The sequence below is a fragment of the Schistocerca cancellata genome, unplaced genomic scaffold (assembly GCF_023864275.1).
Source record: "Schistocerca cancellata isolate TAMUIC-IGC-003103 unplaced genomic scaffold, iqSchCanc2.1 HiC_scaffold_818, whole genome shotgun sequence".
Classification (NCBI taxonomy): Eukaryota; Metazoa; Arthropoda; class Insecta; order Orthoptera; family Acrididae; genus Schistocerca; species Schistocerca cancellata.
In genome coordinates, this window is record NW_026046829.1 from 89,796 (window position 1) to 106,157 (window position 16,362).

Below are 16,362 nucleotides of genomic sequence, written 5' to 3' on the forward strand. Positions count from 1 at the left end.
TGGTTATCACAACTGGGGAAATCTTTTTCTTCGAAGGTCGCCAGGGAGTAGTAAAGCTGCCAGTCAGCCTTAGTAAGCTACCATTGGGGGGTGCATGTGGATAGGGTAAGAGTCAGCAAACAGAGAGAACACAGGAAATGGTCGCTCGAGGAAGTGTCAGAACGGACCACTCAAGACGATAGGAAAAATGGGCAGTGAAGAATATGTCAAAATGAGAATAGGTGTGCGAGGAGTCAGAAAGTAAAGTGGGTGCTCCAGTGTTAAGGCAGAAGAGGATGAGTTAGTTAAGGTGGTCAGCAAAGAGGGCACCTCTGACAGGTCCTGAGAGAATCCCTGAGTGGATAATGCGCATTAGTCACCGAGTAGCAAAAACGGGGGATGTAGCTGCCAAATAAGCTGAAGGAAGTCTGTCCTGGTGACATCGAAGGACGAAGGTACATAAAGGGTTCAAAGGAGAAAGGCAGGCAGGGAAGGAAAAAGGCGAACTGCAGCAGCTTGAAGACAGGTAGTCAGGGAGATGGGTTGATTATGAATGTCATTCCATAAGAGCAGCATGACACCCCCATGGGACGGAATGCCGACCTCAAGGGGAAGGTCAAAACGAATCGGTAAGTAATGTGGAAGCTCAAAGCGGTTGTCAGGGCGAAATTTCGTTTCCTGATAGAGTACAAGGGAATGCTGCGATGCTAAAAGCAGCCGTTAATCCTCTGTGGGACCAAAGGCCGTGGACGTTCCATTGGAGGACATTCATGAGGAGGAAGAGATGGAGGCGTGTAAACTCGGTGGTTGCCGAGTGATAGCCGGTGTGGAGTCGCTACTACAGGGCACAGGAGCAGGAGGATCCTGCTCCACGAGGTCCACAGAAGCATCGGCTTGCTCGTGCAGTCGGTCTGTAGAGTCAAATGCTGTAAAACGGTTGGAGGTGCGCACCGACGAGACAGAGGGTGGCTGGGCTAAATACCACGTGGCGACACCATCGAACAGAATCTTCAAGTTGGTGAAGGGGAAGACTGTTTCCCTTTGGCGGACTTCTTCGAGCCTTTCTGGTTAGAGGAAGTCTCGAGCGTTTGGCTGGAGGGACGGAGGAAGTCGTCATGGGAGTACTACTACTGTCTTTTCCTGACTACTGATTGTGTAGTTGGCCGCTTCGCCCCTTGAGGCGAGAGTTTGACCGTTTGTTGCACAGCAGGACGGGGGGATGGCGATGCTACCTTGACACTGGGCGACTTCACAACCTCAGAGCCGAATTTCAGGTCGCATGTTTGCGTGGCCATGTCCTTCATGAATCGAGGGTAAGAAGAACAGAACTAGGTGCCAGACGGGAGAACACAGGGTTTGCGACTAGCCAGTAACTTGCGATCTACTAGGTAAGGCACTTTTTCCATTACCTGAACCTCTTTGACAACCCACTCATCTAGGTACATGGGACAATCCAGAGAGGAGGCGCATGGCCGCCATTCAGTTGATACAGTGGGGAAGAGGAGGTGGACAATCGTCCGCGTGTGTATCTCTGCCGCAGGTTACACATTTGGCTGGTGTCAACAAGATATTCTAGTGTGGTTAAAACGATGACACTGACAGCAGCACATCGGGTTCTGAATGTATGGCCGGACTGTGATAATTTCATAGCCTGCTTTCATCTTTGACGGCAGCACCACTCTATCAAAGGTGAGGAAAAGAGTATGCGTGGGCTCTAAGGAATGATCTACCTTTTTCATTACACAATGGATGGCGATGACACCCTGACCAGAGAGGTAAGACTGTGTTTCGGCCTCGGTTAGACCGTCGAACAGCCTGGTGTTAATTACACTTCAGGAAGAATTCAAAGCTCTGTTGGCCTTGACATCAACAGGGTAGCTGTGGAGAATCGAGGCAGCAAGCAGAAGTTGTGTTTGAGAATCAGAAGCAGTCTCCAAGAGCAAAGTGCCAGTTTGTAAACGAGATCAGGATTTCACAGGGCCAGCAATTGCATCAACACCTTCCTCAATAATAAACGGATTGACCGTGGTGAAGGACTGACCGGAACTGTAGTGCAGCAGGAAGGGTCTTCGAATCAATAGCTTCATTACGTTTACGTTTTGTAGACGTTGATTGGGAAGATGAGTGACTCATTGCAAGAATATCCCCATGGTTGGCAGCGTCTCCGATGGTGCGCTCCTTCCAACTGGGGGCTCCCTCCACAAGGGGAAGCACTCACCTTAGATGATTGTTTACACCTCAGGTCACACCTCCCGAACATCTGACACAGCGACTAATCTGCAATTTGGGAAGGTTGCAGCTCAGGCAATTACCCCTCCGTGTGCCTGGCCTGTACCAGGCGGTACATGTGAACCCTACCTGTCGACCTGGGGCTTTGAATTACACGTTACCTAGTCATCCGTTACGTGTCAGACCCGTGGGCCAGCCTTCAGAAGCGCACAGGGAGGAAAGAGAAAAAAAGAGCATTCTCTAACGCTGAAGTGGAGGAACGAGAGAAGGGAAACAAAGATAGGAAAAGGGAGCCAAAAATAAAGGTGAGACTGTTCGTACACCAGCGACAGAATGCAGATCATTGTAGAGAATTCCCCAGACATATTTCCCAAGGGAGGGGAAAAAGAATAGCAGGACGACAGACACGCTGTACGGAAGGGGAAAATGTTGCAAAGGCTGAGGCCCCGCGGTAGCCAAGTACGAACCCGCTGAAGAGTGACGAGTCTCCTGTGGGGATTGTGGAACAGTGTTGAGTGACATGGGTGGGTAGGCATCTCTCAGACCGTGACTGTGTAACTTGCCAGAAGCTACTGTCTCCTAACCCATTGTGATGTGATACCGGCTTCCACAGGGCTCGTATGGAACTCCGACCGCTAGCCAGCGTGGTTAACAGCCTCCAGCAAGCTCAGTACCGACAATGCTGCCGACCCACAGGCAACGCATCCATAGTCCAAGCAGGATAAATAAGTGCTTTGTAAAATCTCAGAAGAACTGTACAGTCCGCGCCCTATGCGGATTGACTAAGAAAACGGAGAGCATTCAGCTTCTTAATGCAAGTTAAGCTGGCTGACATGCGAGGGCCAAGTTAGCGTGTAGTCGAAATGCCTACGAATAGGCGAAAGTTAACCATTTCTAGTAACTGGTCACCAAAATAAATTTCTGGGTGTGGGTGCACAATTTGGAGTCAACAAAAATGCATAACTAGTGATTGTGCAGGGGAATATTGGTGGCTGTGTTTCAGGACCCAGTCATGGACTCTCCAGACAGCCCCCTGAAGCTGGCGCTCAGTGGTGCACAGTGACGCAGAGGCATAGCGCAGGCAGAGATCCATGTACAGTGAAAGAGGAACTGCGGGGCCCACTGCATTTACAATACCACTGATGGCGATAGCAAACATCGTTACGTTCAGAACCGATCCCTGAGGGACTCCAGTTTCCTGCACATAGTGGTTGCTAACAGACTATTTGGAAAAAAAACAAATAGGAAATTCTGCATAAAAATGGGTAAACTGGCCCATAAACTCCACTAATGCAGTGTGATGTCGCCCAGGTGGTGTAGTATGCCTTCTGTAGGTCAAAGAACACAGCTATCAGATGTTGGCGATACGCGAAAGCATTGCCGATTCCAAACGAACCAGGTGATTTATGGTGGACCAGAAACGCTTTGGAATCGGTATATGCCCTCAGACTTCAAGGCACCAAAAATGATGGCCCCTGACAATTTGTTTGAATAGCTTACACAGCCCATTCGCTAACGAGAATGGTCGGTAATTAGTTAAAATATGTGGGTACTTATCCAGTTTCGGGACAGGAATAACAATACTTTACCGTAAATGGGAGGGAAATATTTCTTTCTGCCAATTGCAATTAAAAAGACATAGGATATGTTTCATGCTGTCGGCATGAAGATGTTTGAGCATTTAGCTGTCAATTTTGTTGCGTCCAGGTCCCATATTGCCACACTGCCAAAGCACTGCGAAGCTCCCGTTCACTAAAACGGACATTGTATAATAGAGAGCCATGTGCATGGAAAGATAGCGGGCGGCACACAGTAAGGTGTTTCAGGGCCAGGAAATGAGGACGGTAATTACTGAAAGCGGAAACTTCACCAAAGTGTGCTACAAAACATTCGGCAAGTACCACGGGATCAGTGCAGATGTTACCATTGACAAGGATGCCAGGAACTGCCATGGGTGATGGATAGCACCAAGTGCGGCGGAGCTTAGTTCATACTTGGGACGATGGGGTGCAGGATCACATAATCGAGGCATATTGCTCCCGACACGACAGCTCCCTTTTCCTTATTAAAAACCGCATTTCGCACGCAGTCTCTTGAATGTTGTTAAACCATTCATAGAGGGATTGCGCATGTGTTGTTAAAGCGGTGTCCCCTGATAGCTGTGGCTGTATCTTTAGACCACCATTGCACCGGTGGCCGTCGGGGATGAGCTGGAGAAGTATATCGCTGCTGCTGTAGCATGATTAGTAGTATCAGTAGTATCCTGTACCAATTTGTCGATATTCATCACACGACAAGCTACAAAAGTGGCTGCAGAGGAGAAAGCCTGCCAATCAGCTTTCCTAAGCGACCAACGTGGAACATGTTCTAGATGTCCGAGCGGAGAATGAGAGAACAATAAAATGGTCGCTGTCACAAAGATCGCCATGGGCGTGCCACTGAATCAGGGGTAAGATATTCGGGCTGCAAACTGCGAGATCAATAGCTGAAAACGTTCTGTGGGCCATACTGAAATGGGTTGCAGCTGCAGTGTTGAGTAGGCGGACGTCCAATTCTTAAAGGTGGTGTTCTAGTACTCTGTGAGAGAGAGCGTCGCTAGCCCACTGGGGATCATGGGCATTAAAGTCCCCCAACAAGAGGAAGGGGACAGGGAGCTGTGCCACTAACAGTTCATGATAATGGAAACGTATATCTGGGGATAGATAAACATTACATATTGTCATCCGAACTGACAGACACTAACGACTGCGTCTTTTAGTGCAGTGGTAAGGGGGCACTGCTTACTGAAAATATCAGAGCATATGAAGGTACTGACCCCACTGGCCGCTCTTTCGACATTAACCTGGAAGAGCTGACAGGATAAAAAGTCACGGATAAAAATATTTCTCGTTTTGGCGACATCTAGCCAGTGAACACCGTCCACTCCGCACACATGGCCGACGGCCCACATGCCTTTCTACTTCACCCTGTTTAATACGTCAAATATCAACAGAATATTTTCACTTTTACTTCTAGCACGACATGCAGTATATTCCCAGCAGTGAAAATATTACTTCGCGGAAAATTAATCTATATCTCCACGTCTGAGAACTAAAAAATGCGTGGTGTTTTCAGTCCTGAGACCTGTTTGATGCAACTCTCCATGCTACTCTATCCTGTGCTAGCTGCTTCATCTCCCAGTACTTACTGCAACCTACATCCTTCTGAATCTGCTTAGTGTATTCATCTCTTGGTCTCCCTCTACGATTTTTACCCTCCACGCTGCCCTCCAATGCTAAATTTGTGATCCCCTGATGCCTCGGAACATATCCTACCAACCGATCCCTTCTTGTCAAGTTGTGCCACAAATTCCTCTTCTCCCCAATTCTGTTCAATACCTCCTCATTAGTTATGTGATCTACCCATCTAATCTTCAGCATTCTTCTGTAGCACCACATTTCGAAAGCTATTCTCTTATTGTCCAAACTATTTATCGTCCATGCACTTCCATACATGGCTACACTCCAAATACTTTCAGAATCGACTTCCTGACGCTTAAATCTATACTCTATGTTAAATTTCTCTTCTTTAGAAACGCTTTCCTTGCCATTGCCAGTCTACATTTTATATCCTCTCTACTTCGACCATCATCAGTTATTTTGCTCCCCAAATAGCAAAACTCCTTTATTACTTTAAGTGTCTCATTTCCTAATCTAATTCCCTCAGCATCACCCGACTTAAGACTAGTTTCCATTAGCCTCGTTTTGCTTTTGTTGATGTTCATCTTATATCCTCCTTTCAAGACACTGTCCAATATGTTAAACTGCTCTTCCAAGCCCTTTGCTGTCCCCGACAGAATTACAATGTCATCGGCAAACCTCAAAGCTTTTATTTCTTCTCCATGGGTTTTAATACCTACTCCGAATTTTTGTTTTGTTTCCTTTACTGCTTGCTCAATATACAGATTGAATAACATCGGGGATAGGCTACAACCCTGTCTTACTCCCTTCCCAACCACTGCTTCCCTTTCATGCCTCTCGACTCTTAAAACTGCCATCTGGTTTCTGTACAAATTGTAAATAGTCTTTCGCTCCCTGTATTTTACCCCTGCCACCTTTAGAATTTGAAAGAGTATTCCAGTCAACATTGTCAAAAGCTTTCTCTAAATCTAGAAATGCTAGAAACATAGGTTTCCCGTTCCTTAATCTTTCTTCTAAGTTAAGTCGTAAGGTCAGTATTGCCTCGCGTGTTCCAATATTTCTACGGAATCCAAACTGATCTTCCCCGAGGTCGGCTTCTACCAGTTTTTCCATTCGTCTGAAAAGAGTTCGCGTTCTATTTTGCAGCTGTGACTTATTAAACTGATAGTTCGGTAATTTTCACATCTGTCAACACCTGCTTTCCTTGGGAAAGAAAAATTCTGAGGTTCGTTTCTAAATTAGGCCGACAAGGTGGAGAAACTCCACTGAGTGGAAAACAGTAAAGCTTTTCGATGAACGTCCTAATTATTAATCGGGAACCAGTATTCTAAACTGTCCGGTTACCTAGGACCGTTACTTTTACATCGGCTCATACCCATGTCAGGATGGGTAGTTTACTCACAGATCTATTGAGGCATGATTAAGCTAGGTAATGGAGACAAATTTCAGCAACGTACTTCCTGTTACTGTCTTGTGTTCACACTACAAACTTTTGATGTCATTTAGCGAAACCTATCTCCAAAAATTTTCAATGAAGCTTAATTAATCCATTAGATCATTTAATAGTTTCGATTAAACATTTCGTTTTACTCAGTTTCGGGTCTGAGCCGGTGAATGAAACAGCTGTGATCGCAGGCGAAAGGGTATTTTCTGCTGCGGAACGAGGCTTGCCAGAAAATTTTCGCAATCCACTAGCCCTTCCTGCTGGTAATCCTACAGAGTACAAACACACAAAAAAGTTTAATTACTGCTGAAGGCTAATTACGAAAACTTTGAAGGAAATTTTAACTATTTATAGTTATGTAAATGGAGTGTCAAAAAGTTAATCTCTTCAGGTCCTAGCCCTTTCAGGTATTAAGAGCTGCATTGGTGTGATATTTACGTATGAAAAACTGCTTCCTTCACCTCACGTACTATATTCGAGACAGTTCGATGACAAGACAGTAGGAAAGCAAATGCGCTGCCGAAAGGACCATGCTTGCTCAACAAACTAAGAATTTTTGAAAAACTACCGGTATCAAATGTTTTGCCAAATAATTTAAATGTAAGAAATAAAACAGGTTAGATACACATTTGACGACCCTCTCTAATGTCGCTCAGCATTATGTATAGCAATTGAGGAGCCGGTTTAAAGGTACGCATCTGACCTTAGAATTTGAATACTTTATATTTGGTGTACTGTGTGGACCGCGAAACCTTTTGTTATGTGGCCTGAACAGTTCTATCATCTGTGCCCGAAGGTGTAAGAGTTGCAACGATTCTTCGGTTTAAAATATGAGAGAGTCATTCAGATATCAGGAGAGGGATGGCGCATTCTCAATCAGCACCTCATTTGTTGTGCATAACTTCGAGCATTATTGATTTTTATTTCTTACTTTTAAACAAATCATACACGAAGCGTTTGACCTTTTTTCTTTAACAAGTGTGGTTTTTCGCTAATATGATACAGTGACTCAAATTTATCACTGCAACATGAAATTTACTATATTATTTGTCACTCTTGGAAACTTTGCACTGGTTACAAACATCTTTACACATCGAATTATCAGAGCTTCGACATTAGCTGCTTCCACGAGAATCTAAAAAGTAGGTGGAAATTATTTGACTCCATTACACAGGTCGGTAGCAAAAAAGACGTTTCAAACCCTTAGTACTGAGATATTGGTATACATTATTTGTACGTAGTATATCTGAAAGCGGGATGCCAACGAACAACGTTTACTAAACACAGTAGCACTGAAATTTACATCGTCCGATGTACAGAATGAGCAAATGCAGTAATGTTCGTTTCGTCGACAGGTTTTAGCTAAAATTTAACCGACTGTCTTCCATACTGCTACAGCAAATAGTATGAACACGAACTTGCAGCTCAGTAACTTTGAGACCCCCCCCCCCCCCCCCGAGAGAGAACACTGGAAACCCTGACCTGGCATACAGTTTAAGGTAGATGCCAACTATGACGCGAAATTCTCCACAAAAGGTTTCCAAAATCCAGTATGTACTGAGGAACCGAGGAATGTACTACAACCTCACCACGTATTTCTCCCATAGTGACCGCGAAGAAAAATTCAGACGTAATTCTGAGCCGGCTTACCTTGCTGCCAATTTGATTTCCACACTGACCACACTGTATGTGCAGAATTTCCCGCATACTTATTTGGCAGCGTAAACAAACACTTCCAGGTTTAGTTCCTATTGAGGCGATGCCGGAAACCAACTGCTGGCTGAAGACACGCCGGCTAAACTGCTGAGGGATGGCAAAGCTCTGATACGGCTCATGCACATCCACCGACGGACAAATTGGATGTGTATAGGTGTTCTGACCGACCGACAAACATTCCTGTTGTCGGGATGTCGGGCAGGAAGGACCACCAGACAGCCGACCGCCCCCGCGACCTTTCCGAGCACTCCACTCCACCCAACAAACTGTACAGTGTGTACCGCTGTAGTGCCAACTGCCCGACAAAATCTTACTTTTGACAATGCTTGTGGGATTAAATGTTGTTCTGAAATACGTGACAGAGTGCGAGACGGACGACACAATAAGGACAGAGTTTCTGAAGAAATTTAATAGCAGCAGATGTCTGTGGGACGTGTCATGCGAGGAGTATAGGAAATACAGATATGCAAGAAGTGAAGCACTTTTTTTCATTTTTTTAACGAATCCATAATGGTTTCCTGTGGCGTATATAGAGAATAAAAGTCCATCGATTTTTTGCATCTCTCTTTTTACGCTTTATTTCCGGTACTTGTCGGAAAGAAAAGCTAAAAACCGAAATATCGACGATCAATGAACTTTAATTTATATATTATATTTGCTTCATTGTTGCAAGTGTTAAAAAAGTCCAGTCTATATCCAAGGCCTCTTCTATGAAAATCAAAGTGTGTGACTTTCTAACAGTTATAACAGTCGCTAAATGCTTCGTTTCTTATGTATCTGTTGTGTATATTAGGTGGTGTGCGCGACAACATGTGTGGTCCTTGTTATTCGGATTTGAAGTGAGTTTCTCTTACTTGCCGGTCATCTTTTATGTTACATACATAAATAAATTAGGTGAAAGTCTTTTATTGTAAGTTTCAGGAATAATTTTAGTTAATACTCGTGGGGATATAAGAGCATTGAATTTGAGGTTCTCTTAACTTCTGCCAACGGCTAGAAATCGTAATGTAGCTAAGAGGCTCACCTCGCAGCTTATAGCCTCTCTCATGACTATTCTTTTTCGGTAAGAATTGTTTGATGATGTTCCAGAGCTCTGAAACGAATGATTCATGCATTCTTAGATTATTACGAAAATCATCAGCTCCTTAAGTAACAGGACGAGGCGAATGTTTTTCCTTGCATTAGCCGCTTCTTCACCCAGAGCTTTCTCTCGGATTTTTTTTATCTTGTTACCTCTAAATCTAACAAGGCAAACCACTGTTTCTGTGCCTCTCTAAAACCGTGCGGGATCTTGTAGAATATACACTCAATGAACTTAAGATAAACAAATCAAAACAACAGGGTTTCGCTGTAATCGCTGAGTGTAATCAGTCGGCACGTCTGTAGGTTGCCACGAAATTGGTCGGTCGGTCGGCCGATGAATTTGGAGCGTATGTAGGCGCCTATAGGGAAAGTATGGCCAACCTGCCGGCGGCGGCAGTACTTGGCCTGTCGCGCTGCTGGGTATAAACTGACCGCTATAGGGTATTTAAGGGCCCTACACACGCACCAACCGACAACTTTCCGCATTTTCCCCGCCATTTTACACTTAAAGTCACCGTTTTATCGCCTGTTTTTCTTCTTCCGTCTTTAAAAAAGTCTGTAGGCTGTAGAGCAGCGTACTAAGCTGCTGCCAGCCCGCCCTCTTCGGGGGGAATTGAAAATCACTAAAGAAAAAAAAGAAAAAAGAAAAAATGCACCAACCGACCGACTTTTCTTGACGAGTTGTTGCTTGGGTATGATCACTCGACAGCAGACACCCCTGCCCCTCCCCCCCAACTTCATTGCGTAGCGTTGTCGTGCCAACCTGCCGACAAAAGTTCGTCTTTTGTCAATGTGCGCGGAATTAAATGCTTTTCTAACATACTTGACGGAGTGCGATGGGGACAAAAGTTTAATGGCAGTTTCTGATGAAATTTAAAGACTGCAGATGTTTGTAGGACACGTCGTGTGAGGATTATACCAACAGCAATGCAAGAAATTAAGCACTCGTTTCACTTTTAACGAATGGAGAATGGTTTCATATAACACATGGAGGAAGTAACGGAACTATAGTATACATTTTACGAATGAAAGCCCCTCGACCGCCTGTATTTCGATTTTTAGGTTTTATTTACGATGCTTAAGGGAGAGGAAATCTAAAAAATGTAAATATATATAAATTAGATCTTGTATTCATGAGATATATTTTCTTTGTTGTTAGAAGTGTTAAAAAGTTCAACCTATATCCAAGCCTTCTGCTATGAAGAGCGATGTCTGTGACTTCTTTTACAGTAATAACTGTTCCTAAATGCTTCATTCTTTTGTTTCTGTTGTATTTGTTTGATTTTAGACATTGCGAAATCTGTAGTCTTCCTTTCTTCTAATCTGAAACGAATTCATTAATCTTGCAGGAACGTCTTTTATTCTACATATCTGTATAAATTAATAACTTTCACCTGAATATTTTATTTTTCTTTGCTTTAGCGCGATGTATTTCTTCATACAACTATAAATCACATTGCAGGTTTCAGGTATCATTTTAAATAATAATTGTGGTGATACAACTGCATTGAATTTGAGGTCCTCGTAGCTCCTGATTGTGGTTAGAAACCGAAATGTAGTTAACAGTCTCTCTTCGCAGCCTACCACCTCTGTCATGACTGTATTCTTTCCCTTTAACAATAGTTTGATGATGTTCAGCAGCTCCTAAAAGCATGTTCCATCTTTTCTTATGTAATTATGCAAATCATTGGCTCTCATCTCCTAACGTAACAGAGTGTCAGTGAATCACATTCTATGCATTAGCCACTTCTTTTCCCATAGCTTTCTTTCGACTTTTTTGGCATTCTTACCTCTGAAGCAGCCAACGCAAATCCCAGGTTTTGTTTCTGTGTATAATCAGGCGGCATCTCGTTTAACATAACCTTATGAACTTACCATAACCTATTCGCTATCAGCGATAGAAACAGGGCAGCGCTGTAATCCCTCAGTGAAATCGATCGGGACGTGTGTAGGTTGCCACGAAATTGGTCGGTCAGCCGATAACTTGGTGCGTTTTCTGGGGGTCTTTAGCCTTTTTTTTTTGTTTTTTGTTAGAGAAGCGCGCACACGGACGTAACACACTACTAAGGAAAAGTATAAGCGGCAAAGCGAACGTCTGAATCTTCAGGTGAAAAAAATTGTAGCATTATGTGTCGGAAAAACACATTTTCTGATTAGGTAAAACTTGTTTTAGTTATGTTAAGACCCATCAACAGCGACAGCGATAGATTTTATAGTTCCTGATAGAGCAACAAGCTAAAATACTTAGTGTTGCTTTCAACTGATCATCTCAGTTCCTGAGGAGCAGAAAAAGGTAACCAATGTATGTCACAAAACATGGTTTTACAAGGAAAATTCAAATCTGCAGGACAAACACCAGGATTCTAAAGCAGTTTGCGTGACACTTGAAAAGTAATCACTCAAAACAAACCATGTGCTAGTATAAAGGCAATGTTCCTCCTTCAGTAAAGTTTAAATAAGAGACGAGATTGTAAGTCTCGTCTTGCAAGGTTGACTTTATTACACAACTTTCACGCTCACTAATTTATTATCAAGGAAGGATCACAGTATATCATATATTGTTGTGTGTAGTAATACTACTATATTGTTGGAAAAAATTTTATTGAAGCAAAATAAATGCAATGTCCGTAATGAGGAAAATACCGGACAATAACCTCCTTACAGACGTATCACCTAGGCATGAAGAGTTTGTGGTATCTACGCTTTAACTAGCAAACTAGAAATACATATCTTGACTATTGTGTAATTGATATGAATGTCGTACACCGACCATTGTAGCCATGCTTAGCTTCTGAATTTTCTGACGATATGATGCTACTCATACACGAAATATGAAGGTATATCTGCACCTTTCTACATTTATATACGTACTCCACTCACAAATAAGGTGAGGGAAAAACTTGTGTCCATGTGTCTTTGTTCGATCCTAATTTATCTTATCTTGAATTCGAGGCATGTAGAATATACGTTGGTGACCGTAGAATCGTTCTGGTATCAGATTCAAATGTCGGTTCTCTAAATTGTCTCAACAGTGTATTGCGAGAAGAACGTCGTATTCACTGAAGAGATTTCCATTTGAGTTTGCGAAGCATCTCCGTAAGACTTGTGTTGACTGAACCTACTGGTAACAAACCTAGCAGTACGCCTCTGAAGCGATTCGATGTCTTCCCTTAACGTGACATGATGGAGATCGCAAACAACTCGAGCAGTACTAAAGAATGGGTCGCACGAATGTTCTACACGTGATAACCTTCGTGTTCATTCGCCTTCCCTAATACCGTCATTAAGTGCACGTTCCATTTCATATCGCTTTGAAACGCAGCGCCTAGATATTTAACCGACGTGACTGTATGAAGCAGCTATTAATGCTGTACTCGAAAATCACAGGATTCTTTTTCCTGCTCATCTGCATTAACTTACATTTTCCTACATTTGCAGCAAGTTCCCATTCAACACACCAAATAGGAATCCAAAGTCACCCTGTACCCTTCTACAGACACCCAATGACGATACTTTCCAGTATACCACAGTGTCAGCAGCAAACAGTCCCGGATTGCTGCTCACTAGAGCACTCCTGCCGCGTGGCCAATCCGCGTGACTAGCGCTCGCTATACACACCCACACGGAAGCACGCTGCTGCCAATTCACTCACTAGCATCACGTGGCGCTCACTCACCGAGTGACGGGCAACAGCCGTACGTCCTTTCCATGAGACTAAGGAAACACAGACTCTACGTTTACAGCTTCGACACAACGCAGTGGCACTAACGAGCCTGGCAAGCGTTCAAATGAATTTAGAATTAGAATTTCTTTTTAGCTGTCTATTTTCCATGTTTTCTATGGAGAAGGTGGGCGCTGTATACATGGGATTCACCAAATTTTACCACAATCTAACAAAAATTAAAGTTATAACCGAACACTGAATGTTACTGAAGGTCATTGTTTCAGTTGTGGAACTGTATGTTCCCGTGAAATAATAGCCGATGAACTAATGATCGCTTTCAGTCAGTTGCTAAAATCGCACTGACATTTAGACATATTTTGAACAGAACAAATTAGAAAGATTTACGTTGAGTGTGACAACAGACTATAATCGCCAACTTTGCTTATGATTAACTATAAAACTTCAATCTAGCTACACCGTAGGCTTACATGAGTAAATAGAACAAGTGAACTATTAGAACTTGTTACACAAATGAAGCGTAACGTGTACTGGTGGAAAGAGATGAGTATTAATCGAATAGATTTCTATCTGAATAATTATTCGAATACGTAAATCATTCAAACAAATTTATTCGCCAATGAATTATCCGTAAATTAAATAACGAATAACACATAATACCACTGTATTTTCCTTGTTTACTTCTTGTATAAAATTAGTTGTTTCCTTGGCTCAGTGCAGTTTCTATTTTATACATAACTTATTACTGGTTTGTCCAGAAATGTGCCTCTGTGGCTCAGTGACTTGAATTCCACACTACAAAAATTCGGCTTAGGTTTCGACCCTGAGTTGGTTATGTGATTTTTCTCTATTCTTATCGCTTGTTTCACCTATAACAAAATGGTTCAAATGGCTCTGAGCACTATGGGACTTAACTTCTGAGGTCATCAGTCCCCTATAACGTAGAATTACTTAAACCTAACTAACCTAAGGACCTCACACACATCCATGCCCGAGGCAGGATTCGGACCTGCGACCGTAGCGATAGCGCAGTTCCAGACCACAACAATGACAATAATGCCAAGTCAAGTGCACCGTATTTTGGAGTACGTGTTGAAATGTAGATCCTCCTCTAACTGTCTCTATCTGTCCAGAGCTGGGAGGAAGTCAAGGGCACACCACCATGCCATACCGTAGCGATAGCGCAGTTCCAGACCACAACAATGACAATAATGCCAAGTCAAGTGCACCGTATTTTGGAGTACGTGTAGAAATGTAGATCCTCCTCTAACTGTCTCTATCTGTCCAGAGCTGGGAGGAAGTCAAGGGCACACCACCATGCCTAGTAAAACGCTGCAGCGCTGAAATCGCCTTCAAGTTAAGCACAGCTTTACTTGATTTACAACGTGACAAATGAAACATAACCGCTTGCAGGTGGATAGCCTCAACAGTTTAGGTTATAAAGCACCAGGCAGCTGCAATGTTAAGCAGTCAATTTACTCAGTTAGCTGACTGTCAGTCATGATTGATCACCTGAGCGAGATGGACATGGTATATTTCATGCCTTCTCTGTCATAACAAACATATTTAATTACAGTTATAAAATTATTTTCCCTTCGTTTACTGGCTTTATGAGCTGCGGATTGTAACTTCACTTACACGAATGTTGGAATATAGGGAAATTATAATGACTCATCTATTTTTATCAGTTTTGTATGAATATCTCGTTAGAAAAAATTTACAAATATTGGAGAAAAGCTCCATACTAAACAAGGGCCCAGTACGCGGGCTACATTGCACGTCGTTTTTTTATTGGTTGCCGCAGACGGCCTGCCTAGCGCGTTAGAACCCTATCACACTACCGACTCGGCCCCTTTCATTTGTCTCCAGTACCTGCCAATACGTCCCCCCCCCCCCCCCCCCACCACACTGCTAACATGGCACAAGCTACGTAAGCAACCAAGCATCCAACGATGAGACTGCAGCCGACAAAAACCCGCAATCTTCCAAACCTTTCTTAGGCTGTTAACAGTATCGGATATGCTTGTCTCTTTAGAATAATTACGCAGTTCGTTCTTGTAGTGCTGCAAAATGAGTGAACCAAGCAAGAACTCAGTGGTTCCTAACGATTAACGTCACCAGAATTTTAATCTGTGTCCTAAAACGTTTATAGAATGCTGCTGGACGTCCAGAGTCATCCAAAGTGTTTTAGGATTAACTATGAGTGAGCTTGCCGTCAGGATGTGGAATAGTTTTTCGATCCGACATCCGTCAATGCAATTATGTAGAGCTCTGAGATTCAAAAATTTCGGAACAGACACTGGTTTCGAATGTAAGTGGAAGTTCGTAATATTGTAGCACACTTGGAACTTGTTCATCGTCAAAGTGCTGAGAGACGGTTGTAAGACGTTTTTCGCCTTTCTATACCAACTGCTATTATTGCAGCAAAGTCTTATACATGATTTAAAAACACGTAGATCACCTCGACTACTGTCTATGACCAAGGAAGACTTACAACAAACTTCGGACATATAACAGACAAAAAAATGTCAAATAAATCTGGTCACGAGTTTCGAATGACACTATGGCGTAAAAAGAACATTTCATTAGGAGAGTGATTTATAGAAGTGAAGTTAAAGTGGAATCACAACGAATTATTTGGTAAGACCTGCAGTGGAACTGATGATATCTCAGTTTAAGCTGAAGAAAATTATGAGTTGAAACTCAATTATCTGAGTCATGATTAAAGATCATTGTATTAGTGCACTGCTTGTGTAGAACGTATTTTCTTTTGTGCCACATTGGTAAATCTCTGTAAATCAAATAAAGTTTCTGATGAGACGTTTCGAAAAAAGAGATGTCCTGAAAACTAATTTAAAAGAAACGAAAATTACATTTCTTTAATAAATGGCAAATAATTGGAGCTGTAGATGCAATTAGATTTCCAATTTATCTGGTATCCTTAACACTTTTTATTCTCAGATGATGAACAAGTGTTTTTATTCGTGTAAGTGAATAATGTTTCACATAATATTTGTTACTTACGAAAACGAATAGTAATTTATATATGT

The 16,362-nt window shown here is 42.8% G+C and overlaps 1 protein-coding gene across 1 annotated transcript in view; it reads right to left on the bottom strand.

Moving 5' to 3' along the window:
- Positions 1-8,538, bottom strand: part of LOC126143525 (tubulin beta-3 chain-like) — a gene marked incomplete at its 3' end in the record, with an annotated part of 80,549 nt that extends 72,011 nt beyond the window's left edge. The window contains exon 1 of the mRNA XM_049915432.1: positions 8,482-8,538. Within this exon, the coding sequence (XP_049771389.1) occupies positions 8,482-8,538 (57 nt within the window). The remainder of the gene's footprint in view (positions 1-8,481) is intronic.
- Between the last annotated feature and the right edge of the window lie 7,824 nt (positions 8,539-16,362).